Source organism: Choloepus didactylus, chromosome 1, assembly GCF_015220235.1.
Source record: "Choloepus didactylus isolate mChoDid1 chromosome 1, mChoDid1.pri, whole genome shotgun sequence".
Lineage (NCBI taxonomy): Eukaryota > Metazoa > Chordata > Mammalia > Pilosa > Megalonychidae > Choloepus > Choloepus didactylus.
Genome location: NC_051307.1, coordinates 199,247,939 through 199,275,752, shown reverse-complemented (window position 1 = coordinate 199,275,752; position 27,814 = coordinate 199,247,939). Strand labels below are relative to the sequence as shown.

General features: G+C 36.1%; 1 protein-coding gene across 4 annotated transcripts in view; it reads left to right on the top strand.

The window, feature by feature from the left end:
* Positions 1 to 27,814, top strand: part of SETD2 (SET domain containing 2, histone lysine methyltransferase) — a 127,719-nt gene that overhangs the window by 65,219 nt on the left and 34,686 nt on the right. For 3 of the 4 annotated variants that reach the window (XM_037849597.1, XM_037849604.1, XM_037849587.1), the window contains exons 13-14: positions 19,485 to 19,533; positions 21,355 to 21,538. In XM_037849597.1, coding sequence (XP_037705525.1) covers positions 19,485 to 19,533; positions 21,355 to 21,538 — 233 coding nt within the window. Of the gene's footprint in view, positions 1 to 19,484; positions 19,534 to 21,354; positions 21,539 to 27,814 lie in introns of those variants that run through there. The other variant, XR_005218806.1, reaches the window with a different exon arrangement.

Below are 27,814 nucleotides of genomic sequence, written 5' to 3'. Positions count from 1 at the left end.
GTCTGTTTGTTTCCTTCCCCTACTTTTCTACACATCCATCCATAAACTAGACAAAGTGGAGTTTGGTCCTTATGGCTTTCCCAATCCCACTGTCACCCCTCATAAGCTACATTTTTATACAACTGTCTTCGAGATTCATGGGTTCTGGGTTGTAGTTTGATAGTTTCAGGTATCCACCACCAGCTACCCCAATTCTTTAGAACCTAAAAAGGGTTGTCTAAAGTGTGCGTAAGAGTGCCCACCAGAGTGATCTCTCGGCTCGTTTTGGAATCTCTCTGCCACTGAAGCTTATTTCATTTCCTTTCACATCCCCCTTTTGGTCAAGAAGATGTTCTCCGTCCCACGATGCCGGGTCTACATTCCTCCCCGGGAGTCATATTCCACGTTGCCAGGGAGATTCACTCCCCTGGGTGTCTGATCCCACGTAGGGGGGAGGGCAGTGATTTCACCTTTCAAGTTGGCTTAGCCAGAGAGAGAGGGCCACATCTGAGCAACAAAGAGGCATTCAGGAGGAGACTCTTAGGCACAAATATAGGGAGGCCTAGCCTCTCCTTTGCAGCAACCGTCTTCCCAAGGGTAAAACTTATGGTAGAGGGCTCAACCCATAGCAACCATGGAGGTGGGGTAGGCGAATACCCCTGCATTCTCCACAGGCTCCTCAAGGGGGCACTACATCTTTTTTTTTTTCCTTGTTTTTCTTTTTTTTTTTTTTTTTAACTTTCCCTTCTTTTTTAAATCAACTGTATGAAAAAAAAAGTTAAAAAGAAAACAAACATACAATAAAAGAACATTTCAAAGAGACCATAACAAGGGGGTAAGAAAAAGACAACTAACCTAAGATAACTGCTTAACTTCCAACATGTTCCTACTTTACCCCAAGAAAGTTACCTAATATAGCAACATTTCTGTGAACTTGTTCCTACTATATCCATCAGAAATTAACAGACCATAGTCATTTCTGGGCATCCCCAGAACGTTAAATAGCTTATCTGTTCTTCTTGGATTATTGTTCCCCCTTCCTTAATTGCTCTCTACTGCTAGTTCCCCTACATTCTACATTATAAACCATTTGTTTTACATTTTTCAAAGTTCACATTAGTGGTAGCATATAATATTTCTCTTTTTGTGCCTGGCTTATTTCGCTCAGCATTATGTCTTCAAGGTTCATCCATGTTGTCATATGTTTCACCAGATCGTTCCTTCTTACTGCCACGTAGTATTCCATCGTGTGTATATACCACATTTTATTTATCCACTCATCTGTTGAAGGACATTTGGGTTGTTTCCATCTCTTGGCAATTGTGAATAATGCTGCTATGAACATTGGCGTGCAGATATCTGTTCGTGTCACTGCTTTCCGATCTTCCGGGTATATACCGAGAAGTGCAATCGCTGGATCGAATGGTAGCTCTATATCTAGTTTTCTAAGGAACTGCCAGACTGACTTCCAGAGTGGCTGAACCATTATACAGTCCCACCAACAATGAATAAGAGTTCCAATTTCTCCACATCCCCTCCAGCATTTCTAGTTTCCTGTTTGTTTAATGGCAGCCATTCTAACCGGTGTTAGATGGTATCTCATTGTGGTCTTAATTTGCATCTCTCTAATAGCTAGTGAAGCTGAACATTTTTTCATGTGTTTCTTGGCCATTTGTATTTCCTCTTCAGAGAACTGTCTTTTCATATCTTTTGCCCATTTTATAATTGGGCTGTCTGTACTATTGTCATTGAGTTGTAGGATTTCTTTGTATATGCAAGATATCAGTCTTTTGTCAGATACATGGTTTCCAAAAATTTTTTCCCATTGAGTTGGCTGCCTCTTCACCTTTTTGAGAAATTCCTTTGAGGTGCAGAAACTTCTAAGCTTGAGGAGTTCCCATTTATCTATTTTCTCTTTTGTTGCTTGTGCTTTGGGTGTAAAGTCTAGGAAGTGGCCGCCTAATACAAGGTCTTGAAGATGTTTTCCTACATTATCTTCTAGGAGTTTTATGGTACTTTCTTTTATATTGAGATCTTTGGTCCATTTTGAGTTAATTTTTGTGTAGGGGGTGAGGTAGGGGTCCTCTTTCATTCTTTTGGATATGGATATCCAACTCTCCCAGCCCCATTTGTTGAAAAGACCATTATGGCTCAGTTCGGTGACTTTGGGGGCCTTATCAAAGATCAGTCGGCCATAGATCTGAGGGTCTATCTCTGAATTCTCACTTCGATTCCATTGATCTATATGTCTATCTTTGTGCCAGTACCATGCTGTTTTGGCAACTGTGGCTTTATAATAAGCTTCAAAGTCAGGGAGTGTAAGTCCTCCCACTTCGTTTTTCTTTTTTAGAGTGTCTTTAGCAATTTGAGGCATCTTCCCTTTCCAAATAAATTTGATAACTAGCTTTTCCAAGTCTGCAAAGTAGGTTGTTGGAATTTTGATTGGGATTGCATTGAATCTGTAGATGAGTTTGGGTAGAATTGACATCTTAATGACATTTAGCCTTCCTATCCATGAACATGGAATACTTTTCCATCTTTTAAGGTCCCCTTCTATTTCTTTTAGTAGAGTTATGTAGTTTTCTTTGTATAGGTCTTTTACATCTTTGGTTAAGTTGATTCCTAGGTACTTGATTTTTTTAGTTGCTATTGAAAATGATATCTTTTTCTTGAGTGTCTCTTCAGTTTGTTCATTTCTAGCATATAGAAACATGACTAACTTATGTGCATTAATCTTCTATCCTGCTACTTTGCTAAATTTGTTTATTAGCTCTAGTAGCTGTATCGTCGATTTCTCAGGGTTTTCTAGATATAAGATCATATCATCTGCAAACAATGACAGTTTTACTTCTTCTTTTCCAATTTGGATGCCTTTTATTTCTTTGTCTTGCCGGATTGCCGTGGCTAGCACTTCCAGCACAATGTTGAATAACAGTGGTGACAGCGGGCATCCTTGTCTTGTTCCTGATCTTAGAGGGAAGGCTTTCAGTCTCTCACCATTGAGTACTATGCTGGCTGTGGGTTTTTCATATATGCTCTTTATCATGTTGAGGAAGTTTCCTTCAATTCCTACCTTTTGAAGTGTTTTTATCAAAAAGGGATGTTGGATTTTGTCAAATGCTTTTTCAGCATCTATTGAGATGATCATTTGATTTTTCCCTTTCGAGTTTTTAATGTGTTGTAATACATTGATTGTTTTTCTTATGTTGAACCATCCTTGCATGCCTGGAATGAACCCCACTTGGTCATGGTGTATGATTTTTTTAATGTGTCTTTGGATTCGATTTGCAAGTATTTTGTTGAGGATTTTTGCATCTATATTCAATAGGGAGATTGGCCGGTAGTTTTCCTTTTTTGTAGCATCTTTGCCTGGTTTTGGTATTAGATTGATGTTAGCTTCATAAAATGAGTTAGGTAGTGTTCCATTTTTTTCAATGTTTTGAAAGAGTTTGAGTAAGATTGGTGTCAGTTCTTTCTTGAAAGTTTGGTAGAATTCCCCTGTGAAGCCATCTGGCCCTGGGCATTTATTTGTGGGAAGATTTTTGATGACTGATTGGATCTCTTTGCTTGTGATGGGTTGGTTGAGGTCTTCTATTTCTTCTCTGGTCAGTCTAGGTTGTTCATATGTTTCCAGGAAATTGTCCATTTCTTCTACATTATCCAGTTTGTTGCCATACAATTGTTCATAATATCCTCTTATAATTTTTTTAATTTCTTCAGGATCTGCAGTTATGTCACCTTTTTCATTCATTATTTTGTTTATATGGGTCTTCTCTCTTTTTGATTTTGTCAGTCTAGCTAGGGGCTTGTCAATCTTGTTGGTCTTCTCAAAGAACCAACTTTTGGTGATATTTATCCTCTCTATTGTTTTTTTGTTCTCTATGTCATTTATTTCTGCTTTAATCCTTGTTATTTCTTTTCTTCTACTTGTTTTAGGATTCGTTTGCAGTTCATTTTCTAGCTTCTTCAGTTGATCCATTAGTTCTTTGATTTTGGCTCTTTCTTCCTTTTTAATATATGCGTTTAGTGCTATAAATTTCCCCCTGAGCACTGCTTTTGCTGCATCCCATAGGTTTTGGTATGTTGTGTTCTCATTTTCATTTGTCTCTATATATTTAGCAATTTCTCTTGCTATTTCTTCTTTAACCCACTGATTGTTTAGGAGTGTGTTGTTTAACCTCCAGGTATTTGTGAATTTTCTAAGTCTCTGATGGTTATTGACTTCTAATTGTATTCCATTGTGGTCAGAGAATGTGCTTTGAATAATTTCAATCTTTTTAAATTTATTGAGGCTTGTTTTATGTCCCAGCATATGATCTATTCTGGAGAAAGTTCCATGAGCACTAGAAAAGTATGTGTATCCTGGTGATTTGGGATGTAATGTCCTGTATATGTCTGTTAAATCTAATTCATTTATCAGATTGTTTAGGTTTTCAGTTTCCTTATTGGTCTTCTGTCTGGTTGATCTATCTATAGGAGAGAGTGATGTGTTGAAGTCTCCCACAATTATTGTGGAAACATCAATTGCTTCCTTTAGTTTTGCCAGTGTTTCTCTCATGTATTTTGTGGCACCTTGATTGGGTGCATAGACATTTACGATTGTTATTTCTTCTTGCTGAATTGCCCCTTTTATTAGTATGTAGTGGCCTTCTTTGTCTCTCAAAACATCCCTGCATTTGAAGTCTATTTTATCTGAGATTAATATTGCTACACCTGCTTTCTTTTGGCTGTGGCTTGCATGAAATATTTTTTTCCGTCCTTTCACTTTCAGTTTCTTTGTGTCCCTGTGTCTAAGATGAGTCTCTTGTATGCAACATATTGATGGTTCATTTTTTTTGATCCATTCTGCGAATCTATATCTTTTAATTGGGGAGTTTAATCCATTTACATTCAACGTTAAAACCGTGAAGGCATTTCTTGAATCGGCCATCTTATCCTTTGGTTTATGTTTGCCATATTTTTCCCTCTCTCTATTAATATCCTTTATTGTACCCATACCGAATCTCTTTAGTACTGAACCTTTCTCCAAGTCTCTCTGTCCTGTCTTTGTTTCTCTGTCTGTAGGGCTCCCTTTAGTATCTCCAGTAGGGCACGTCTCTTGTTAGCAAATTCTCTCAGCATTTGTTTGTCTGTGAAAAATTTAAGCTCTCCCTCAAATTTGAAGGAGAGCTTTGCTGGATAAAGTATTCTTGGCTGGAAATTTTTCTCACTCAGAATTTTAAATATATCGTGCCACTGCCTTCTTGCCTCCATGGTGGCTGCTGAGTAGTCACTACTTAGTCTTATGCTGTTTCCTTTGTATGTGGTGAATTGCTTTTCTCTTGCTGCTTTCAGAACTTGCTCCTTCTCTTCTGTGTTTGACAGTGTGATCAGTATATGTCTCGGAGTGGGTTTATTTGGATTTATTCTATTTGGTGTTCGCTGAGCATTTATGATTTGTGTATTTATGTTGTTTTGAAGATTTGGGAAGTTTTCCCCAACAATTTCTTTGAATACTCTTCCTAGACCTTTACCCTTCTCTTCCCCTTCTGGGACACCAGTGAGTCTTATATTTGGACGCTTCATATTATCTATCATATCCCTGAGGTCCATTTCGATTTTTTCAATTTTTTTCCCCATTCTTTCTTTTATGCTTTCATTTTCCCTTCTGTCATCTTCCAGGTCACTGATTCGTTGTTCAACTTCCTCTAGTCTTGTACTATGAGTGTCCAGAATGTTTTTAATTTGGTCAACAGTTTCTTTAATTTCCATAAGATCATCCATTTTTTTATTTAGTCTTGCAATGTCTTCTTTATGCTCTTCTAGGGTCTTCTTGATTTCCTTCATATCCCGTACTAGGGTCTCATTGTTCATCTTTAGTTCTTTGAGTAGCTGCTCTAGGTGCTGTGTCTCTTCTGGTCTTTTGATTTGGGTGCTTGGGCTTGGGTTATCCATATCGTCTGGTTTTTTCATATGCTTTATAATTTTCTGTTGTTTTTGGCCTCGTGGCATTTGCTGAACTTGATAGGGTTCTTTTAGGGTTTGTAGACCTATTGAAGTCCTTATCTCTAATTTATCAGATCTACAGCTTCGTGGAGTACACTTTCTCTAACTAACCAGCAGGTGGCGTCCACGAGCCACCTGTTCTCCACAAGCCAGCTCTCCCCTGCTTAGCCTTTTTTTTGGTGAGTGGGGGAGTGAGTCTTGTGGGGCCCAATTGGTGTACCAAGCTTGCGTGTGTAGTTGGTGTTGCCTGCCCTGTATGTGGGGCGTGTTTCTGGGCAGTCGGGGAGGGGGTTGGCCCTAACAATCAAATCTCCCTGATGATCCTAGAGTTTTAAAGCTGCTGCAGTAGTCTAATCCTTCAGTTCAGTCCTGCCACAGTTTGTCTCTGCCACTGACCCACAAGTCTTTGGTATTGGCGTATGGCTCCTGAGACTTGCAAGTGGGCCCCTCTTCCAGGCCGTGCACCCCGGGTCCTCTGTTGAGGGATGACTGTGCTATGTCACAGGTGAGTGCCGTCCCCCCAGGGCAGTTCTGGGCTGCTGGGCTGTGTAGGGAGGCTCCCAGTCTGCTCAAATGATGGCTGAATGGGGCTTTGTTAATTCACACTGCTCCACCTTCCCAGCTCTGGGACAATCAGCTGAGGTTGCAGGGAAGGCTAATGTCCATGCCCAGTTTTGTGGTGTGTGCCTGTTATTTGAAGCACTTCCGTCACACTGGGTTGTCTGGGGCAGCTCTGGGCTATGGGGCTGGCGATGGGCAGGAGTGTTTCCTGTCCACCAGGATGGTGGCTGTGAGCGGACACCCCCCTTTTCTTGGGAAGTTGTGGTGTTTAGTGAATTTTCTCAGCCACTGGATTATTGCCTTTTGTCTCAGAGCTCTCTTAGTTCTGCTCTTGACTTGACGTGCCCAAATTGAAAGTCTTTGAAGCTTTCTGTATTGGGCTTCTTAGAGTAATTGTTTTAGAAAAAGAAAAAAGGATTAAAAAAAAAAAAAAAAAAAGGGCCCTCCTCAGAGATCTAATGGGTTATTGAAATGCTAATAGACAAAGCAACCAGGGCCATTAAGGGAAGGTCCACAGGGCAGAGAGATCAGCTTTTCTTTGGGGTTTGCATATGCGCCTCAAGGCCTGAGCTCCGCCCTTCCCCTTTCTGTGTTCACCAGAACTCCAAAAATCCTCTGCTTTTATTTTGGAGTTTTTCGTGTTATTTTTTTTTCTATGCCTGTCTCCTCTCTTCTGGGCTGGCAGCTCTCAGATTCTCTGGTGTCTGGTCTCAGTCTATCTATGGTTGGAATTTGAATCAGTAGAATGAGTTTCCGAGAAGGGCTACCACTGCAGTTCTCCCTTCTCCTTCCCGGAGCTGGCAGCCCCTCCTCCCACGGGACTGAGCCTGGCAGGGAGGGGTGCGGGTCCCCTGGCCGCAAAAACTTACAGATTTCGCTGATCTCAGCAGTTCGACATTTTCATGAGTGTTGTATGAAGTATGCCCAAAGACAGATTGCTCTGTGGTGTCCAGTCTACGCAGTTCCTGGCTTTTTACCTACTTTCCTGGAGGAGTAACTAAAACTTACAGCTCACCAGTCTACCATCTTGCCCCATAATTTCTTTTACTTTATTGGTCAGCATTCTTTTGTAAGCAAGGGCTTTCCCTGCTCTCCCATTTATTTGCTTATTTACTGATTTATATAAGTATGGACTCATGAATTCTCATTTTATTCAATGGGTTATGATCCACTAATTCCATTATTTATTTTGATGTTTAAATCATCCCATTATTGGCCAGTGGAAGCCCCTTCAAGTTAGCTTCTGTGTACTTTTGACATATCTTCATTATCTTTTGACCTTTCTGGCACAGCATGCTGTTCTAGGCTTATCTTGTATTTTGTCTTCTCCAAGTCCAGAATCAGCCAGTTCTCTAAGACGCCTGGTATATAGTTTGGCATTTCATAAATATATGAAAGAAAAAAGAAAAGATCCATCATTTTTTAATGCAATTTTATTGAGATATAGTCACATAACATACAGTCATTCAAAGTGTACAATCAGTTGTTCACAGTATCATCATATAGGTGTGCTTTCATCACCACATTCAAACTTTGAACATTTTCATTACTCCAAAGAGTAAAATTAAAATTAAAATTAAAATTAAGAAAGAACATCCATACATCCCATTTCCCTCCTCCCCTCATTGTTCATTTACTTTTTTTTAAATAAGATTTATTCACACACCGTCCAATCATCCAATCAATTGATCGCATTACCATCATATAGTTGTTCATTGATCACCCCGATCTTTTTTTTTTTAACATTTTCCTTGTACCAGAAAAAGTGATAATAGAATAAAAAAATAATAGTGAAAAAAGAACACCCAAATCTTCCCCCCCGCCCTGTTTTTCTTTTGTTATTTTTGTACTCATCCATCCATACACTGGATAAAAGCAGTGTGATCCACAAGGTTTTCCAAATCACCTTGTCACTCCTTGGACGCTACATTGTCATACAATCGTCTTCAAGAATCAAAGCCACTGGGTTGAGGTTTGATAGTTTCAGGTATTTACTTCTAGCTATTCCAGTACATTAAAACCTGAAAAGTGTTATCTGTGTAGTATAAGAATGTCCACCAGAGTGACCTCTCGACTCCATTTGAATTCTCTCAGCCACTGAAGCTTTATTTCTTTTCATTTTGCATCCCCCTTTTGGTCAAGAAGATGTTCTCGATCCCACGATGCCGGGTCCAGATTCATCCCTGGGTGTCATATTCTGCGTTGCCAGGGAGATTTACGCCCCTGGAAGTTAGGTCCCACTTAGAGGGGAGGGCAGTGAGATCACCTGCTAGGATGGCTTAGTTAGAGAGAGAGGGCCACATTTGAGCAAGATCCATCATTTTTTATAGTGCCACTGCTCCTTGAATCCCTTTTGTATGTCTTTTGTTTGGTAGATGGTCAGAAAATGTTGAAATGAGTTATGTAACCTTTACAACCCCGTGAAGTAAGTAGTGATGTTTTTGTTACCTGTAAAATAGAAAGAAACAGAACCATGAGGTTATGACTTTACCAAGGATACTTAACTTTTAAGTGACAGAGCTGAAAATCAATCGACTCAGGGTTTTTGATTTAAACCTATATTCTTTCCACTCCCTTTTCTGAGCCAACAAATAATGATTCCTGTTTTCTTTCTAGGCCATTCATGCAATTATGTATCTTTGGCAAAAACTTTTTAGATTTCTCTTAATCTGCTACCGATTTAGAAACCATAATAACCAAATTCATTCTGAAATCATAGAAACCATTTTATAGTTTGTTCTACTAGCTTTTTTTTCTTAATGCTGTAGAGATTTCCAACCTGTGATCCATGAATGAACTTTGATGGGTCTTTAGAACCCCTGAAATTGTATGCAGAACTGATGTTTTCTGAGCTAAGGGTTCATGAATATGAGCAGTTTCTCAAAGAGGGGTCGTGCCTGTGCGTGCGTGTGTGTGTGTGTGTGTGTGTGTGTGTGTGTGTCTCTCTATATACACATATATATATATGGGGTGGATTAGGAAAGTAATGGGCTGTTTGTCTAAAAAAAGCATTTTCTGATGATTTGGACATCAGGAGGGCTCCTGCTCTAAACTGCATTGGGTTGATGAGTGCAAGTGCAACATGTAACTTTAGTGAAGCCACTTAGAGTGCTGTGGTGATTTTTAAGTTTTATTTAGAGGAATTTTAGAAGAGGTAGTTAAATTTAAAAAATATAAAGAAAAATATTACATAAGGATTTATTTTGCCCAGAAAACAGAATTCTGAAATGGAGAAACATTTAATCATAACCTCCGTTATTCCTCAGTGATTGTTAATCAACATAAAAGGCCTTTTGTTTTTCTGTGCCTGTATCTGCTACCAGTAGTGGCAGTGGAGGGACTTGAAAGCATGGACTGTGTGAGATGTTTGCCTTTGTGCTTCAATACTTAGCTAAAGCCTAGCAAGCACATTTTAGATGTGTGATGAATAAAACTAAATATTGCTAAGGCAGATTCAATGCATTGGATTTGGGGAGAGAAGTCAAGGGAAGGGTGGGCAAGTTTAAACTGAATGGCAGTAGACTAGGAGAGCTTTTTCAGATATGACAGTTACTGAAGAGCAACATTTAGAAGTTACTTTGGGAGTCCCTGAATTACTTAGGCCTTTACTTAAGATTTCATATCACCCAGGTGGTACTCATCACCAGGAATACAGTCACAAAGTACAGGAATCTTTTTGGCATCATGCCTAGGGCTTCTTCTTTTTATTTTAGTTTTTAAAATAGGCCATTCCTGCACATGGTATATAAAATATAAAGGGCATACAGTGAAATGTTTCCTTCTACCCCTGCCTGCCCCCATTGTGTTCCCTGGAGGCAACGAGCACAATGAGTTTCTTGTATAATTTGTGCATGTTTTATGTATATATTTTGCCTTTTATAAAACCTGACAGTGTTGTTCAACTCCTTATTTTTTATTTTAATATATTAGGAAGATTGTTCCCTATCATCATATGAAGAATTTCATTATTTTTCATAGCTGCATAGTATTTTATTGGCTAGATATGCCATAATTTATTTAATCAGTTCCCTATCATAGCTATTCAGGTTGACTGCAATCTTTGGTTGTAGGAGTGCTGCAAAAAGTAATTGTTATATATGTGGGAATATACAGTAGGATAATTGTAGACATTGCCAAATTGCTTTTCATAATTGTCAAATTTATATTCCTAGCATTAATATATATTTCACCATACCCTGTCCAACGCAAGTATTGTCAAACTTTATCTTGGTCAGACTGGTAGGCAGAAGTGGTATATCATTGTAGTTTTAAGTTGCATTTTTCTTACACATGAAGTATTGAACATCTTTCCATTTGTATTTCCTAGTTTGAGAACTGTGTCCTTATCTTTGCCCATTTTTCTCAGTGGCTAAAAACTGAAAACGGATTTTAATACCTTTCATTTCTTGGGAACCCACCTGTCTGAAATTAAAAATAAGAATGTGTCTTCACTGGTTTAAAAGAACATATAAAATTATTCTGCCCATCCCCACCCCCATGCCCTGCCCCTCATTTCTCTCCCTCTCCCTCTCCCTTCCTTTCCTCTCATATGTGATTTCTTGAAATCTCTAGACATGTGTTTTTATCTTCTAGGGTTTTTTACTGAGTCAAGCTTTAAGACCTATCTGAACTAGTAAGGGTCCCTCCTCTATTCCACCCTCCTTCCCCCTTTTAGTGCAATTTATGAGGTAAAACAACAGACTCTTATACTTTACATGGACAGGATGATAGGAGTTAAACAGTTCTTTCTTCTCTTAAAGGAATGGTAACACTGAATGTGCTTGACAAAATTCATGCTGAAGGAAGAAAGGAGCACCAGAACATATCAGTGTTGGCGCAATTCTTTTGTGTTATTAGACTGTGGGTGGTGTAGGGCCAAACACATTTGAGGTTATGTGTTGTGTGTTTGTTTTTTTGTTGTAATTTGATAAATGTATTTTTTAAATCTTTACACTGATGTTTAGAGTTGTGATTCTTCTTCTCATTCCCCCTCCCTCTTCCTCCTTCTCCTCCTTTAATCCTTTAAAAACCATTCTCAACTGGAATAGGGGGTATTAACAAAAATGGGCTGCAGGCCAGATTGGGTCTTGATCAAAGCACTAATCTATTTTCTGTCTCTATGTATTTGCCTATTCTGGACATTTCATATAAATGGAATCATAAAATATATGATTTTTTGTGTGTCTGGCTTCTTCCACTTAGCATAATGCTTTTAAGGTTTATCCATGTTTTAGCATGTTTCAATACTTCATTCTTTTTTTATGACTGAAAGATATTGCATTATATGGATATGCCACATTTTGTTTATCCATTCCTCAATTAATGGACATTTGAGCTGTGCTAGACCCTTAATCAGATACATGATTTGCAAATATTTTCTCCCATTTTATGGGTTATCTTTCCATTTCTTGATAGTATCCTTTGAAACATGAAAATTTTAATTTTGTTATTTGAGCTTTTAGTGTCATATCTAAGAATCAAATGCCAAAAACAAGGTCATTAGGATTTACGTCTCTTGTTTTCTTCCAAGAGTTTTATAATTTTACCTCTTACATTTAGGTCTTTGATCTATTTTGAGTTAATTTTTGTGCATGGTGTGAGGTGAGGGTCTAATTTTATTTATTGCATGTGGGTATTCAGTTGTCTCAGCATCATTTGTTGAAATATTTGTTGAGTGTTGGCATCATAAGAATATTAATTTTCTAATTCATGAACATGGTATGTCTTTCTATTATTTAGATGTTTAATTTCTTTGAACATCTTACCCTGAGGCTTTTCTTTATGGCCTTATGCATAGTCTATTTTTGTAAATGTTTGATGTCTGCCCAAAATGAATGTGTATTCCATTTGTGTGCATACATGTGTGTACGAGTGGGGGAGAAGTTCCCTGTCATTCTGTCAATTGTTATATGTATTTTGATGCTTTATTTGTGGTGTTATATTTATGATAGCTATAACTTGTTTTATTATCAGTTTTACCAGTTTTAAATGACCTTCTTTGTTCCATGTATATTTTTGCCTTAAATATTATATTAGAGTGAAGATTCTATCCCAGCTTTCTTTTGGTTCACATTTGCCTGATAAATCTTTTTCTGTCCTTTTTATTTTCGGTTCTCCTGTGTCTCTTTGTTTTAAATGTGCCTTTTATAAACAAGTTTAAGTGTATCTTTTTTTAATCCAGTGTGAGAGTGTGTTGTAAATGAATTAAATCCATTTATCCTTTTTTTTTGTTTTTCTGTCATATAATGGCTTTCCATTTACTGTACTCTGTTTCTTGCTCTCAGTTGGATAGTTTGAGTTTTCTGCTGGTGTTTAAAAATTACTTGTTCTGTTTTTATTATTGTATTAGTTGCCCTTACTTAACTTTCTCTTGTTTACCCCAGTGGTTCCCAAAGTGTGGTCCCTGGACCAGCAGTATCAGCATCATCTGAGAACTTGTTAGAAATGCAAATTCTCAGGTCTCACCCAGATATAGACTCTGTAGATGCATAGCCATCTTTATTTTAAGGAGTGCATCAGGTGGCCAAGGTTTGAGAACCACTGATTTACCAGACTGATTTCTTAAGCTTATTGATAGCTCTGTCTCCCCCCAACAGGATAGTTTTTATATTAGTTTTGAAATAGTTTGTGTCCAGAATTATAGTAGTATGAATGGTTTATAATGATTATGGGTACTAGATTACAAAAAATACATACCATGATTTACATTTTTGATAGTATCAAAAATTGCTCTGAAGATGGTTTCAAAATGTTATAAGTTTCTTTTTACTCTTTTGAGCTCTGAAATGTTTTTCCTAATATCTTATTATGAAAAGGTTCAAATCAGCAAAGCTGAAAGGATTTTACAATGAACATATATATCCCATCATTCAGAGTCTATGATAAACATTTTACTGTACTTGTTCTATCGTATCTCTACCCATCCCTCTTTCTATCCATCTCTCCTTATGCTGCTGTTATTTGGTAGTACAAAATATTAACATGGTGGAGAAATTCATATGTGAATCAGTGTAACCTCCACATTGTAATCACATAGTTCTCCTGTTTACTAATTATGAGTGAATTTGCTTTACATAAAAGACTATTCCTTGTTTTCTTTGGTTCTAGAATGTTGTGTTTTGCAGTTGTTTTTAACACAATAGTACATTTTACTAAGGTATTTGATTGTGTTTACTGCCCACATCTCTCACAGGATTCTCCTGGATTTGCTTCTCTTATTTACCTAGCTTTTTCAAAGAGTGTTATCAGTTGAATCTTTGCATGGCAAACCTTTATAGGCCTTATGATAACTTTGGAATAACAGTTTGGCTTTGAAATTTTTGCATTATTGTTGCTATTGAAATCTGATATAAGTCTAATTCTTGTTCCTCTAGAAGTGTTCTGTTTTTCTGTTTTGAAGAAGCATTCAAAATTTTCTATTTATCTTTGCTTTTAGTTGTTACTCTCATGTGTCTAGATTTAGGTTTTTCCTTTTGTTTCTGTTTGGTCCTTAGCCTTTTCAATGAGAAGTATTTCATATGCCTTAATTCTGGAAAATGTCTTCATTATGTCTTAAAATACTTCTATCTCTTCTAGGACTCCTTTTACCTGAAGTTGGCACTTGACCTTCTAGCCTCCATCTCATTGCTTTGCTGTCATATTTTATCTCTTTATTATCTCTCCTGCTGCTTTTTGCCTGCTCTTCCAGCTATGAAAGTGGCACCCTGCTTAAAATCTTTTTCTTTTTCCTGTTCTCAGTTAGGAAAAAAAGGTTTAGTTGGCACATAGAGCATTTGATGTGTTCTTGATAACAAAGAAAATCTAGTTTTAGTTTAAAAAAAAACAGATCTGTTATTGCAGAATATATAATGTGATTTCTGTAATAAAAAGGTAGAAAACTTATTTTACCTTCAATGTAAGCTATTTTATTCTAATGGTCATTTGGCATTTGCTAATCAATTGCTGCAGTGCTTTATCAACAGACTTCAGATGAGTACTACTTGGAATAAAGCTACTGCAAGAAAACATTTCAGATTAGGCCTGCTTATTGATTTGGTGTTAATAGATGATTTTAAGTGTTTATTGAGAAATGGAAAACATATTGTATGAATCAAATATTAAGACTTTCCTGTCCACCTTTTAATTTTGTTTTCTTTCGAATCAACCTACTTTCAGTATACTTTCTCTCTTGGCAATCTCCTGTAATCCTGTAGTGGCATGATATTGGTTATCATTTCTTAAGATTTTCCCAAATTTGTGGATCGTTTGCCTTAGAGTTTTTCTTGAATTTCAGATCTGTATTATATTTTCCACTTTCTCTTGGCTCCCTCCTCTATTTGCCCTTCAGACTCAAGCTTATAATCTTATTTTCAAGCTCTTCATTTTGTGATGTTCCTTTGTATTAATAGCTTCATCATCTTCCCAGTAACCCATATTCAAAACACCCACCCCTTTTTAATTTAAAAAAATTGCTGCTGCTAATTATAGAAATTTCTCTGAAAATGGTGTTTCCAGATAATGAAGTTTTTCTTTTAGGGATAGTATTGTTTAGAAACAACATTTTTCAAAATTATGACAAGTTTGAAAGACCTCTTTAAATCTTTTGCAGGGCAACACCACTAACTCCTAGTTATTTGCGCAAAGGTAAAGCTTTTGAAAGCTTTACATTGAATGCCCAATGATTGAATTTATGTACATGTATGTACTAAATTCTGGATAATTAATTTGCATTAACTTTCCACAGCTTTTTAATCATTCTTTCAGGAATTAAGTTTCTTTGTTTGTTTGTTTTTAAAGTACCAAGTATGGTACAGTGCATGCTGGACAACATGTGAGATTTGTGTTACAGAATTTAGAAAGCTTGAATCTCAGAACCTCAGAAACATATTCTTGGTCCTCGACATTCTTTTCTGGTAGATACAATTTTGAGACCTTGTAGATCTGAAAAATTTTTTTATTCTATTCCTGCTTTTTTGGCAGATCATTTGGAAGTAAGTTATTCTTCATAATGTTCAAGATATCTCTACATTGTTTTCTAGTTTATAGTGTTGCCAGTGAAGTCTGATGCCATTTTGATTCATTTGTTGTGGATACTTTCTTCCCCTCAGCTGTCTCTCTCCTTGCTTTCTGAAATGCCTATTATTCAGATTGTGGGCTCCTCTGATTATCTAATTACCCTCTAATTTTATTTTTATCTCTCATTATCCTTTTTGAGTTTTTTGGTCTGCTTTCTAGGAGACTCTTAAGCCCCTTTTTCTATCATATTTTCACTCAGCAAGAATTTGCTTTTATATCTTAGTTTAAAATTTTTTTAATAGCATCTTACTCATATTTCATATATATAGTATTTTTTTCTTTCTCAATTTCTTTTTTTTTTTCTGTTTTGCAAAAATAAATTTGCAAAAGAAGAACATGAAAGAAACAGATGATTCATGGAATAGAAAAAAAGATAGTAAAAATAACCCACCCACCCCCAATTATTAGCTGCATTGGTGCTACATGGGCTTATCAGACAATTTGTGAAGATAGATTTTGAGCCTTTGGCTAAAGAAGAGTGATTGATCAAGGGCAAGCTGTTCTAAGCATTGAAAAGAGCTTGCAATATGTTACAGTGAAAACCCTGAAAATGTAGAATGCTTGTGGTTATAGGTGAGGCCTGTGAATAACATTCTTACTAGGGATGAAAAAGATTTCTGGTATATAGGTTTAATTATAAAGAAGCATGAAATATTTTGAGTTTATGTAACTGTGTGTGCTTGATTTCTGCAAATTAGAGGTAGAATTTCACTTGTTGGTTCATGCAACCAATATTTGAGTTTTGATTATGTGCCAGGCACTGTTCTTGATGCTAGAGATACAGCAAAGAACAAGACAGTCTCAGTCCCTAAGAACTACATTTTGAGTGTGTGTGAATTAGTTGGGAGTAAAATGTAGACACTACAAAAATAAAACGGGATAATATGTAAAGAGTATTGGTTGTTTGGGGAAGCAGATTCTCTTAGGCCCCTCTGAGAGGTTAACATCAAATTGAAAGCTGGGAAGGAAGCAGCCATATGAAGATTACTATGACATTTCTTAAGATCATTGTGTCTTGTGAAAAACACATGTACTAATGTTATCCTGAGTGATATGGAAATCTGTTTGGAATGATCTCACATAGGTGACAGAGGTCATTGCAGAAACTTAGCTGAATTGGCTTCATTTGTGTTAAACCATTGATGTAACATAACTTTACTTTGTTAAAAACTACTCGAGAGACTGACATATCATGAAAGAACAATGGTCTGTGAGTCCCTGGGTTCTGGGGCTAACTCTGCCATTTCATTAGTGTGGGATTTTGGAAAAATTCTTTTGCATTTTCAAAACTTCACTGGCTAATGTGTAATATAAGGAGAAGGAAGTAGATATCTGAGTTTCCATCAGCTTAAATTTTGTATGCAGCCTTGACTAAAGAGAAGAATCAAGTAAGTAATCTAAATGCATGAGGTATATAGTGATAGGACTTGTTCCCTGTAGTTGTAGGGGCACTGGAAATAATCCATAGTTATCACTAGAAAGTGGCAATTGTCCATTTTGTGAATATCAGAATATACTTCCAATTTAGCAGTTGCTTTAAACTTTTGAATCAAACCAAGAATTTATTATCTGTCAAAAGTACCAGAAGCATTTCTTATGGTACATTACCACCACAGAATGAGTCCTTGATTTGAGGTCCGTGTAATAAATTACACGGACCTCAAATCATTTGTAATGAACACTTGTATGCCAAGAATTTATGCCAAAAAAAAATATTTTTTTTCTTGTGAATCGTGTCTTAACCTTAGTGGAACCCTCAATATATCTGTTCTAAACACCATTCATAAGTGAACCTCTTATCTTTTGGAATGCCTAGGTTTAAAATGTACCTAATGCAACAGACATTTTCAAGCTTTTAAAAATTAGTAGAATACCTTTTTTTCTCTTATAGTGTGAGTAGGTGCTGATAAATGGTACCCTTACTGCTTCCCAAGTTTGGTAACCCCCCCTGAGAGGTGGACAGAGGAATCATCCAGAGAAGAATGTCAGCTTTGTCCTTCCTGTCTTTTTCTCTGATTCAGTCTTGCTCACAGCCAGACATTGACAGGTAAACCACCCAAGGAGCAGGCTGGAATTTATCCTTTCTATAGGCAAAAGCAGACCAAGAAGAGAGAGAGCCCACATGATTCTGAGCTGAGGGCAGGCAAACACAGTTGTTTCTTCCAAATTTTCCCTTGTGGGGAGGAGTATGTAATAGCTGTTAAGAAAAGTCAGTAGTTCAGTGGTTCTTTGTGTCAGAATTACCTACAGAGCATCTTAAAAAAAAGATAAAGATGCCTGTGATTTAAATTCATTTTGTCTTGTTGTATTTCTATAACAGTTTCCTGGGGTAGTCTAATTGTACAGGTAGAGTTTGAGATCCACAGCTTTAGTGGAAGTCTTTTTTATATAGGAAAGAGAAGCTAAGGGGATGGAGATGTCACCTATATTTATGCATAAATCCCTAAAATGGTACTCCTTCCCAAAGTAATGCTGTTTACTGTATCTTGTGTCATCTGTTCAGAAGATAAACATGCTCTAGTATCATACCATTTGATAGCATCGTAACCTTAGCAGGTTGCTAAGCATTTTTAAGGAAGTTTTCCCATTTGTAAAATAGAGGTATAGTACTTGCCTCAGGATTGTTTTAAATCTCAAATAAGTTAATGCATTTGAAATGCTTAGCATGGTACCTGTCACATAGGATAAGTACCCAATAAATATTAATAATCATCATCTTTATTAGATAATTTGTCAGCATGCATATAGCATTGAAGGGTTTTTTAAAATCTGCATTCATACAGATTGCCCTGTATCTATATAGTCCACATTTGTCATTTTTAATGGCACCTGAATATTGTACATCTTGATCCTTCCTTGGTGACATTTGAGTTATTTCTCATTTTCCACAAATATTACTAGAACCAACAATCATGAAAAGAGAAGTTCTCTGATTTTCTTGGAGTACTCTGGTAAAATGGGATAACTGTGTCACACAGGTGTGGTCAGTATTATGAGATTACGCTAAAGGGGGAGGGTATCCTATTATGTACTATTGAGAGTGCGTGGATTTGTCATTGGCCCAGTTAACAAGGTGACTGAGTATGGAAGTTTTGTGCTCAAGAGTTACTTGATAGACTAGAATAGTGACATATTTTCTCAGGTTATAAAACAGATTCTCAGCCTTAGAGTCACACAGCAAGCAAAGGTAACTTAATGCTTAAAAACAATATAAATTTCTCAAAAAAAAAAAAAAAAATCGGTGCAGTATTAGATGCCTTTTCAGGAGCAACAATGATATAATGTTTATCTTTTTTATTTTTTTAATAGCAGTAACTACATGAAAATAGATGTTACATTTTACCATTAGTGAAGTTGATTTTGCATTTATAGAAAAATATACTGGTAGCAAGAATTAGCTTACATGTGTAATTTTTCTTAAGTGGTTTTTATATAGCTGAGTTATTACTAACCTTTTCTTCCCTTAAGAAGGGAAGAGGAGTGAGACTTCAGAATTGTTCTTATGAATACTCTCAGTAAAGGAATTTTAGGTGGCTTCAGTTTATATCTAGGAATGCATATGCAGAAGACACACAGAAATTAAGATTTTCAGAAAGAGTATTACTGCCAGAAATAGAATGCCCGTTTCACTTCTCTGCCACTTTGCCAATAACATACAAGCTATGATAGTTGTTTATATACATACATGCACACACATATATTTGTGTGTATGTGTATATCTTGGTTTTGTGATATATTTATATGTGATTTTACTAGTTTTTAAAGCCAAATACAAGTTAGATTATGGAGAAAATATCAGCATGTTCCTTCCCATTTTTTTCTTGCCATGTAATATCATTTATCTTCAAAGCAGTCATCACTTCTAGTTCATGCTAATAACCCTTCCTCTGGTTTATTTTTTGCAGGAGGTATATCGAATTCCAAAGAAAAGTCAAGCTGAAAAGGAGAGCACAAGTAGGTATTCATATATATGTACACTCTGTGTATATGGCTTTACAAATATTCTTTTGGAAATATGCAGAGGTAGTTGATAAGAACTTTAGCCTTTTGGGACGAGGGGAACCAGGTAATGTGTAATTAGGTAAAGGAAATACTTGGTGTAAGAGTTTGTAGGCACACACTGTTTTATTCTTTTTTCAAAACTTTTTGCCAAAGGAGGTGTTCCTTGCACTGCCTGCGTTGTGGCTTCCCTTAAAGTTGGGGCCTTTGGTAGCTGTTCTTCCATTAATTTGTTCTTCTAGAACAGACATTCTTAAACCTATATTCCTAGAGGTCTGTGGAAGGGGTCTTTATTATTAGATGTTTATATGCAAAATCCTATGTATATATTAGTTTTTGAGGGGAACGTTCAAAGCTTTTACCGTGTTCTCAGGGAGGCAGTGACCCCTGTAAAAGTTAAGAGTCATTGTTGCAGAACAGTTAACAGGGAGGCTTTGAGAGGCTGGTTTCTGAGCTTTACCATTTATTTGTTTCCAACATACTTCTTTAGGAGTCAAAGCAATGAGATCAGTTAAAGTGACTGTCGTTGCTTTCTTGAGCTCCACCAGCATGACCCAATGTAAATACAGAGTGCAGTAGCCAGTATTATCATTTTTGGGGTGTTTTCCTTTATTTTTGGAATGAAGAGTTTTTAATAATCTTTAATAGTTTGTTGATTTAAGACCCATGAGACTTCCCTTGCGTCCATTGTATCTTTTGGATATTTTTAATTTAACATGTTTATTCTCTTCATAGCCATACATTCTACCTAAGGCTGCAAGGAATTCTTCCCATGAGAATGAAAGCAGGACTGGGCAGTCCTGGTTGGCAAAACCAGTGGCACCACTATAGTTGATCTAAGTCAGAAGCTAGCTTTTCTGGGTTCACTGAGTTAAAACCATTAACAAGATGGGCTATGCTTAAATACTTATTAGGGTTTCTCCCTGATATTTCATGAAATTTGGTCTGGTGTGGGCCTCCAAGAGATGCAAGAAATGGTCAACTGTATCAGTCTGTCCTTCATGTATAATACAACCTCACTCCCATCCCCCCAGTCTCTGTCTTGGGTTTTTAGAAGACAGAAAATGCTTATAATTCAAGCCTGGCTTCTATGTTATCCCTTGATGTCAAGCTTAGAATTTTTGAAGAATCTTCTGTTTTCAGAAGAATTATGAAATATAAAGTATTTTGGAAAGTAAATAGTCAGGTTTCACCTTCATTTTATGTCAGGAAGTCAGCCTAAATAAATAACTTCTCTGCCTCACATATTCTAAGGTGCAGAGTCAGAATGCTGAATGTTGAAGATGTGTTTTTAATTAAAGAGACTTCCCATGGAGGGTTTTATACTTAGGATGCCAAGCTGTTTTTCTACAGATAATAAATACAGGAAGTTACAGGGTGATTGAAGGCTTTTACATTTTGAACAGGCAAGCAGACTTCCTTGCTAAGGTAACAGGAACATCTTGCATGCATATGTCCCAGAGAACTTGTTAGAAATGTTGAAGACTTCGACTGGGACTTTGGTAGGGAAAAGAATAAAGGGGCATTTATGGAAGAGATCTTTAGGAAGTAGAGCGCGCGCGCACACACACACACACACACACACACACACACACACACACACACGCAAGACCTTTTATTACATTCAAATTCAGAACTGGGTAGATGAGGGAAGAGTCCATATATCCATTTTTTGGAAAGAAATTTTCTTATACAGTTTTCTTATACAGTTGACTTATCACATTGATGCAGAAAAATTTATAAAAATAAACTTTTTTATAAACCCTTTCCCCTTAGTATCTGAACGAGGAAGGGATGCGATTGGCTTCAGAGATCAAACAGCTGCCCCAAAGACTCCTAATAGGTCTCGAGAGAGAGACCCAGACAAGCAAACTCAAAATAAGGAAAAAAGGAAACGAAGGGGCTCCCTCTCACCACCCCCTTCTGCCTATGAGCGGGGAACAAAAAGGCCAGATGACAGGTAAGTGGTCTGTATGAGTGACTCTCTTTTCTGAGCAGGTAAAAAAGTACCTAAGTCTGATCTTGGACACGATGGGCTTTTGGAATTAGTATTTTCTCTTGATGAGTGAGTGCAAAATTTTACTGATAAATGGGAACAGAGTCTCCTTTTGACAATAAAAATACCTGTGAAGATTAATAGATTTTTGATGCTTGAGTAGTTTCTACTTGATCACGTTTAAATGCTGTTTGGGGAGCCAAAGACTTGTACATTAAAGAGAGTTGTTTTCTATTGAATCTTGTGCCATACCAGTGAAAATGCTGATCTCTGGGTCATGTTGGTGGACTATTAGGCCACATAATCAATCACTAGGGATGGAAAACATTTATTCCAGAGAAGCTTTTTAAATTAAATTTGCCTTGTAAAGCATTGAGATACAACATTTATATAATGCATTTGTCAGCATTTTAAAATTTTGTGCCGTCTGTAATGGTAACTCATCGTGATTTTAATTTGCATCCCCTAATTACTAAATAGATTGAATATCTTGGCATATATTTATTTTATGTTTATTGGCCATTCCTGTTTCTACTTCTATGAAGTGTATTTTTATATGTGTTGCTCATTTATTGAGTTCTCTTTTTGAGTTTTAGGAGTTCTATACACACACACACACACACACACACACACATATGTATATTCTAGATATAATTTTATTTTGCAAATATTTTCTTCCAGTTTATTATTTGTCTTTTGACTCTGTGTCTTTCAATATACAAGGAGTTATTAATTATGGTTTAATTGAGTATATATCTTTCCTTTATGGTTAGTGCTTTTCTGTGTTTTAGGAAATCATTCCCTATCCATAAGATAATACACTTTTATGTTTTCTTCTAAAAGTGGTCAAGTTTTACTTTTCACATTTAAGCCATTAATCCCTTTGGAATAAATTTTTTTATGTGTTGTATAGAGATCCAGTTTCTTTTTTTTGTGACTACTCAATTGTCTCAGCCCCATTTAATTGAAAGCCCACCCTTACCCCTCATGATCTGTAGTCACCTCTCTGACAAGTTGTCATGAATGAAAAAAATCTGTTTTTGGTCCTGTAATGGCCATAGCTTATATTATATATATTATGTCTAGCTAGCAAATAGGGCAATTCCCTACCCTTTCTTCATTTTTTTTCTAGTATGTGTTGTCCTCCTCAGACTTCTGTTCTTCCTTAGAATCTGCTTCTCGGGACCCCACCCCCCACCCATGATTCTACTTCATATCTTTCAGTAGTGAGTATTCCTCTCTCTTTACTTGAGTCTTATTTATAAAGATAAAGATAAAGGTCTTCTTTAATCTGTTCAAGTTTTGTAGTTTTCTCCAAAAAGATTTACACATCTTTTGGTATATTTATTTCTAGGTACCTTAATTTTTTGTTAAATTTTTGATTTGTTGCTGGTGTTGAGAGATGCAGTTGACTTTTGTATATTGAGCTAATGTTTGGCAACTATGAAAAACAGTTATTAAGTCTAACAATTTGTACGTTTGGTTTTTCTTTTGCCTTCTTTGGGGTGGTAGAATGTGGGAACAGCCTTTTCTATGTTGGCAGTCCATATCATATAAATTTACTTGATTTTCCTTTCTAATCCCGTACCTTGTTGTTTTATTTTGCTAGTATTTTGCCAGTACAAATCTCAGAATATTAACATTTCTTATCTTGGTAATTGATTTCTATTCATGTTTGTATTTCCTTCCTTCTATTTCTTATACTTCTTAATTGGGCTCTTTGCTTATTAATTTTCAGCATTTATTTTTTTTCTCTTTTAATAAAGGCATTTAAGGATATAAAGTTCCTCATAAGTACCGCTTGAACTACACTTTTGATAATGCAGTTTCATCATAGTCTACTAAATATTTTTAAATTTCCATTATGATTTCAATGGGTGCTTAAATCTATTTTTGTTAACCTTCCAACTTAATTGCCATTAATTGGTCTAGTTCTTGGAATTTTATTAAGATTTTCTTTATAGTCTGCCTTAAGTTCTCTTTTGTTTGATATTAATTGAGGTATGGTATCTTTCTGTTGCTATGAATGATCTTTTCCTAACATTTACTTTTAATCATTCTCTATCTGAGAAATTGCTTGTAGCTGGTTGTTTTTAAACTCATTTTGATCTTTTAACTGGTTGTTTCAGTCAATTTAATAGTATAAAGATATATTCAATATCCTGAACAACACAAGGACTTCAGAACACTTCTGATCACTCAGCCTTCTCAGTTTATATGCTACTGTTGTCCAGTATTATCATTCCTTCTTATCCTCCCACCCTGATTATCAGTTGTGGTTAGTTTATATGTATATACGTACACATACACAAACTAGTTTATTCAGTTTATGTTTACCCAAGTGTCTCAGTTTGCCCAACTACTATGACAAATACCACAAACTGGTTTTGGCTTAAACATCAGGAATTTATTGCCTCATGGTTTTGAGGCCAGAAGAAGTCCAAAATCAAGATATTAGCAAGGCTTGCTTTCTCCTCAAAGTCTGTAGCATCTGGTGGTAGCTGTTGGCAGTCCTTGGGTATTCCTTGACTTGTATCCGTGCCTCCCATCACATGGTGATGTCCTTTTCTTTCTGGCTTCTGTGACGGGTTTTCTTTTTAAGATCTCCAATAATGTGGGTTAAGACCCACTCTGATTCAGTTAGCCACACCTTAACTAAAAATAACATCTTCAAAAGGTTCTATTTATACTGGGTTCACAATTTATACTGTGGATTAAGATTAAGAATGTGTTTTTGTTGGGGTACGTAGTGTAATCTCCCATGCCAGGTTTATCAGTTCCTTTGTTCTCATTTCCTACTTATCTCAAGCTTTCCTTTTTGGATCATTTTACTTGTTTTTGCAGTATCTTTTAAAATGTTTCTTTAGTGAGTTACTATCCATAATAAATACTTCAGTTTTTTGTCTAAAAAGGCCTTTTTGCTCTTTTTTTCTTTCTACTGCCCACTCTCATTTGAAAAAAATCATTTTTTATTTGATCAGTATAAATTAATTACTTAGTGTAATTTATTATCCGTATTATTTATTAGCTTTATTTATCAGCAGTATGAATAAATTGCTTACAGTATAACTATAATGTATTATTTATGGTGAAAGTTAAGTTTATAATTCAGTGAGTTCTGTCAAATGCATGTAGTTGTATAACAATCAACCGAGTCACGATATAAAAAAATTCCCTTGTGTGCCTTTGTAGTCAGTTCCTGTGTCCCTTTCTGCCTTGCTCCCATGCCCCACTCACAGCTCCTGGCAGCCACTGATCTGCTGACTGATTCTCTTGGACTTTTGACTTTTCCAGAATGTCATATAAATGGTATCAATAGTATGCAACATTTGACTCTTCCTTCCTTTACTTAGATTAGTGCATTTGAAATTCATGCATAGTGTCTCAGTTCTTTTTTATTTCTGAGTAGTTTGCCATTGTATAGATGTACCACTGTTTCTTTACAAATTTATTAGTTGATAGATGTTTGGATCGTTTCCACTTTTGGCTGTTAAGAATATTTCCACTATGTACAATGTTTATGTGACTCTTTACCCCTATTTTTGACATATGGCTTGTTGGGATAATTGTTTCTCTCAACACTTTGAAGAAGTTAATTTATTAGTCTTCTATCTTCCATAATTGCTTTTGTGAAAGTTGCTGTTGGTCTAATTGTTTGTTGTTTAGGTTGCGAAGAAGCAATCTGGCTTTTTTTTGGTCTACTTTTAAGATGCTCTTTGTATATGGCGTTCTTCAGTTTTACTGCTGTATATGTTTATATGGAGATTTCTTTTTCTTTTACCTGGTTGGAATTCATTGAGGCTTTTGAATTTTTGAAGATCATCTCACAAGTTTGTTAATTCTCTTCAGATTTAGTCTCCTGTTTGCCCTTGCAGTGGACCTCAGGAGCGCTAAATTAGATTGATTATTGAATTTTTCTTTAGTTTATGTATCATTAGTCTATGCATGGACTGCTTATGAGTTAAATACTTAGTAATTTATTAGTTATTTCTTTATTATAGTGAGTACTGAAAAGAGTATCTCAAAAAGCTTACATCACTCCTACCTATCTCAACTGCTACCTTTTACACTTAAATTAACACCATCTTAAATATACCAAAGTTGATACATCTACTCCTGTTGATGAGCATTCAGATTTTCTGGTTTTTGCTATTATGTATAGTGCTACTATGAATGTTCTTATTGAGCCTTTTGGTATCTATGTGCAAGAGTTTTTCTTGGGTGTACATCTACGAGTAGAATTGCTTAGTTGTTAGGTATGAATGCTCAAATGTTAATGAATATACAGAGTTTTTTTAAAAAAATACATTAGGTAACATATACTATATGAAATTTCCCATTTTAACCACTTTCAAGAATACAGTTCATTGATATTAATTACATTCAGCATGTTGTGGTACCATTACACCATCCATTACCAAAACTTTTCCATCCCTCTAAACAGAAACTGTACCTATTAAGCAATAACTTCCCATTCATCCCTGTCATATAATCTGCTTTCTGTCTCTGATAATTTGCATATTCTAAGTTATTTTGTACAAATGAAATCATACAATATCTGTCCTCTTGTGTCTGGCTTATTTCATGAACATATCTTCAAGATTCATTCATGTTGTAGCATGTATTAGAACTTCATTCCTTTTTAGGGCCGCATAATATTCCATTGTAGGTATATGCCACATTTTGTTTACTCATTCATGTGTTGATGGACACTAGGGTTGCTTCCACTTTTTTGGCTATTGTGAATAATGATGCTTTGAACACAGGTATACAAATATCTGTTAAAGTTTCTGCTTTCAATTCTTTTACGTTATATATTTAGAAGTGGGATTGCCGGGTCTAATTGTAATTCTGTGTTTCACTTTATCAGGAGCCACCACACTGTTTTCCACAGCAGCTGTATCATTTTACATTGCCACCAACGATGCACAAGGGTTCTATTTATTTGCATTCTCACCAACACTTACTAATTTCACAGTTTTTTATAGTAGCCATCATAGTGGGTATGAAGTGGTATCTCATTCTGATTTTGATTTGCACTTCCCTAATGGCTAATTATGTTGAGCGTCTTTTCATGTTCTTATTAGCCATTTGTATATTTTCTTCAGAGTAAGTGTCTGTTCAAGTCCTTTGCACATTTTTAAATTGGGTTGTTTGTCTTTGTTGTTGAATTGTAGGGGTTCTTTATATATTCTGGATATTAAACCCTTATCAGATATGGTTTCTGGTGTTGTGTCTTGTTCCTTTGGATGGGTCATTGTTTCCTTTTTCTTTTTATGCCTTATAATCTTATGTTGCATTTTGGACGTCTTGATATTTTAATGTGTGGTTTCTGGAATTGAGTTCTTCAGATGTCTGTTGAGTAAGCTTGTGTTCAGCTAGAATTATGCCAGAGATTTCCTTGAATGCCAGGAGCTAACACGAATGTCCAACCAAATAAAAAAAAAAAAGAAGCACCTTTCACATTCTAAATTTACTCTGTGTTGAGTGATGCTCTCTTTCTGAGTTTAGCCATCCTAACAATGAGCTGAGGAACAGCCTGAGGTGAAAGCATAGGGTCTTTTGCAGTCTTTTCTGACTATATCTTATCCTAAGCATGTGGTCTTGGATTTAGGAATTCCCCTGTTTGCAGGGATTTGAATGTCCTCTTGGAAATGGTTTTTCCTCCCCATCCCCTGTACTCTATTTTATGTCTTATAACTGATAATCCTTTGCCCCATGCGACTGTGATTTTTTTTAAATTCAGTTTTATTGAGATATATTCACATACTATACAGTCATCTACAGTGTACAAAGTTGTTCACAGTACCATCATATAGTTGTGCATTCATCACCACAATCAATTTTTTGAACATTTTCATTACTCCAAAACAGAATAAAAATAATAAAAATAAAAGCAAAAAAGAACACCCAAAACATCCCATCCCTCCCTATTATTCATTTATTTTTTATCCCCATTTTTCTACTTATCTGTCCATACACTAGATAAAGGGAGTGTGAGCCACAAAGTTTCCACAGTCACACCGTCACATTGTGTAAGCTATATAGTTGGACAGTTGTCTTCAAGAATCAAGGCTGCTGGCTTGCAGTTCAACAGTTTCAGGTATTTCCTCCTAGCTATTCCAATACACTAAAAACTAAAAAGGGATATGTATGTATATAATGCATAAGAATAACTTCCAGAATGACCTCTCAACTCCATTTGAAATCTCTCAGCCACTGAAATTTTATTTTGTTCCA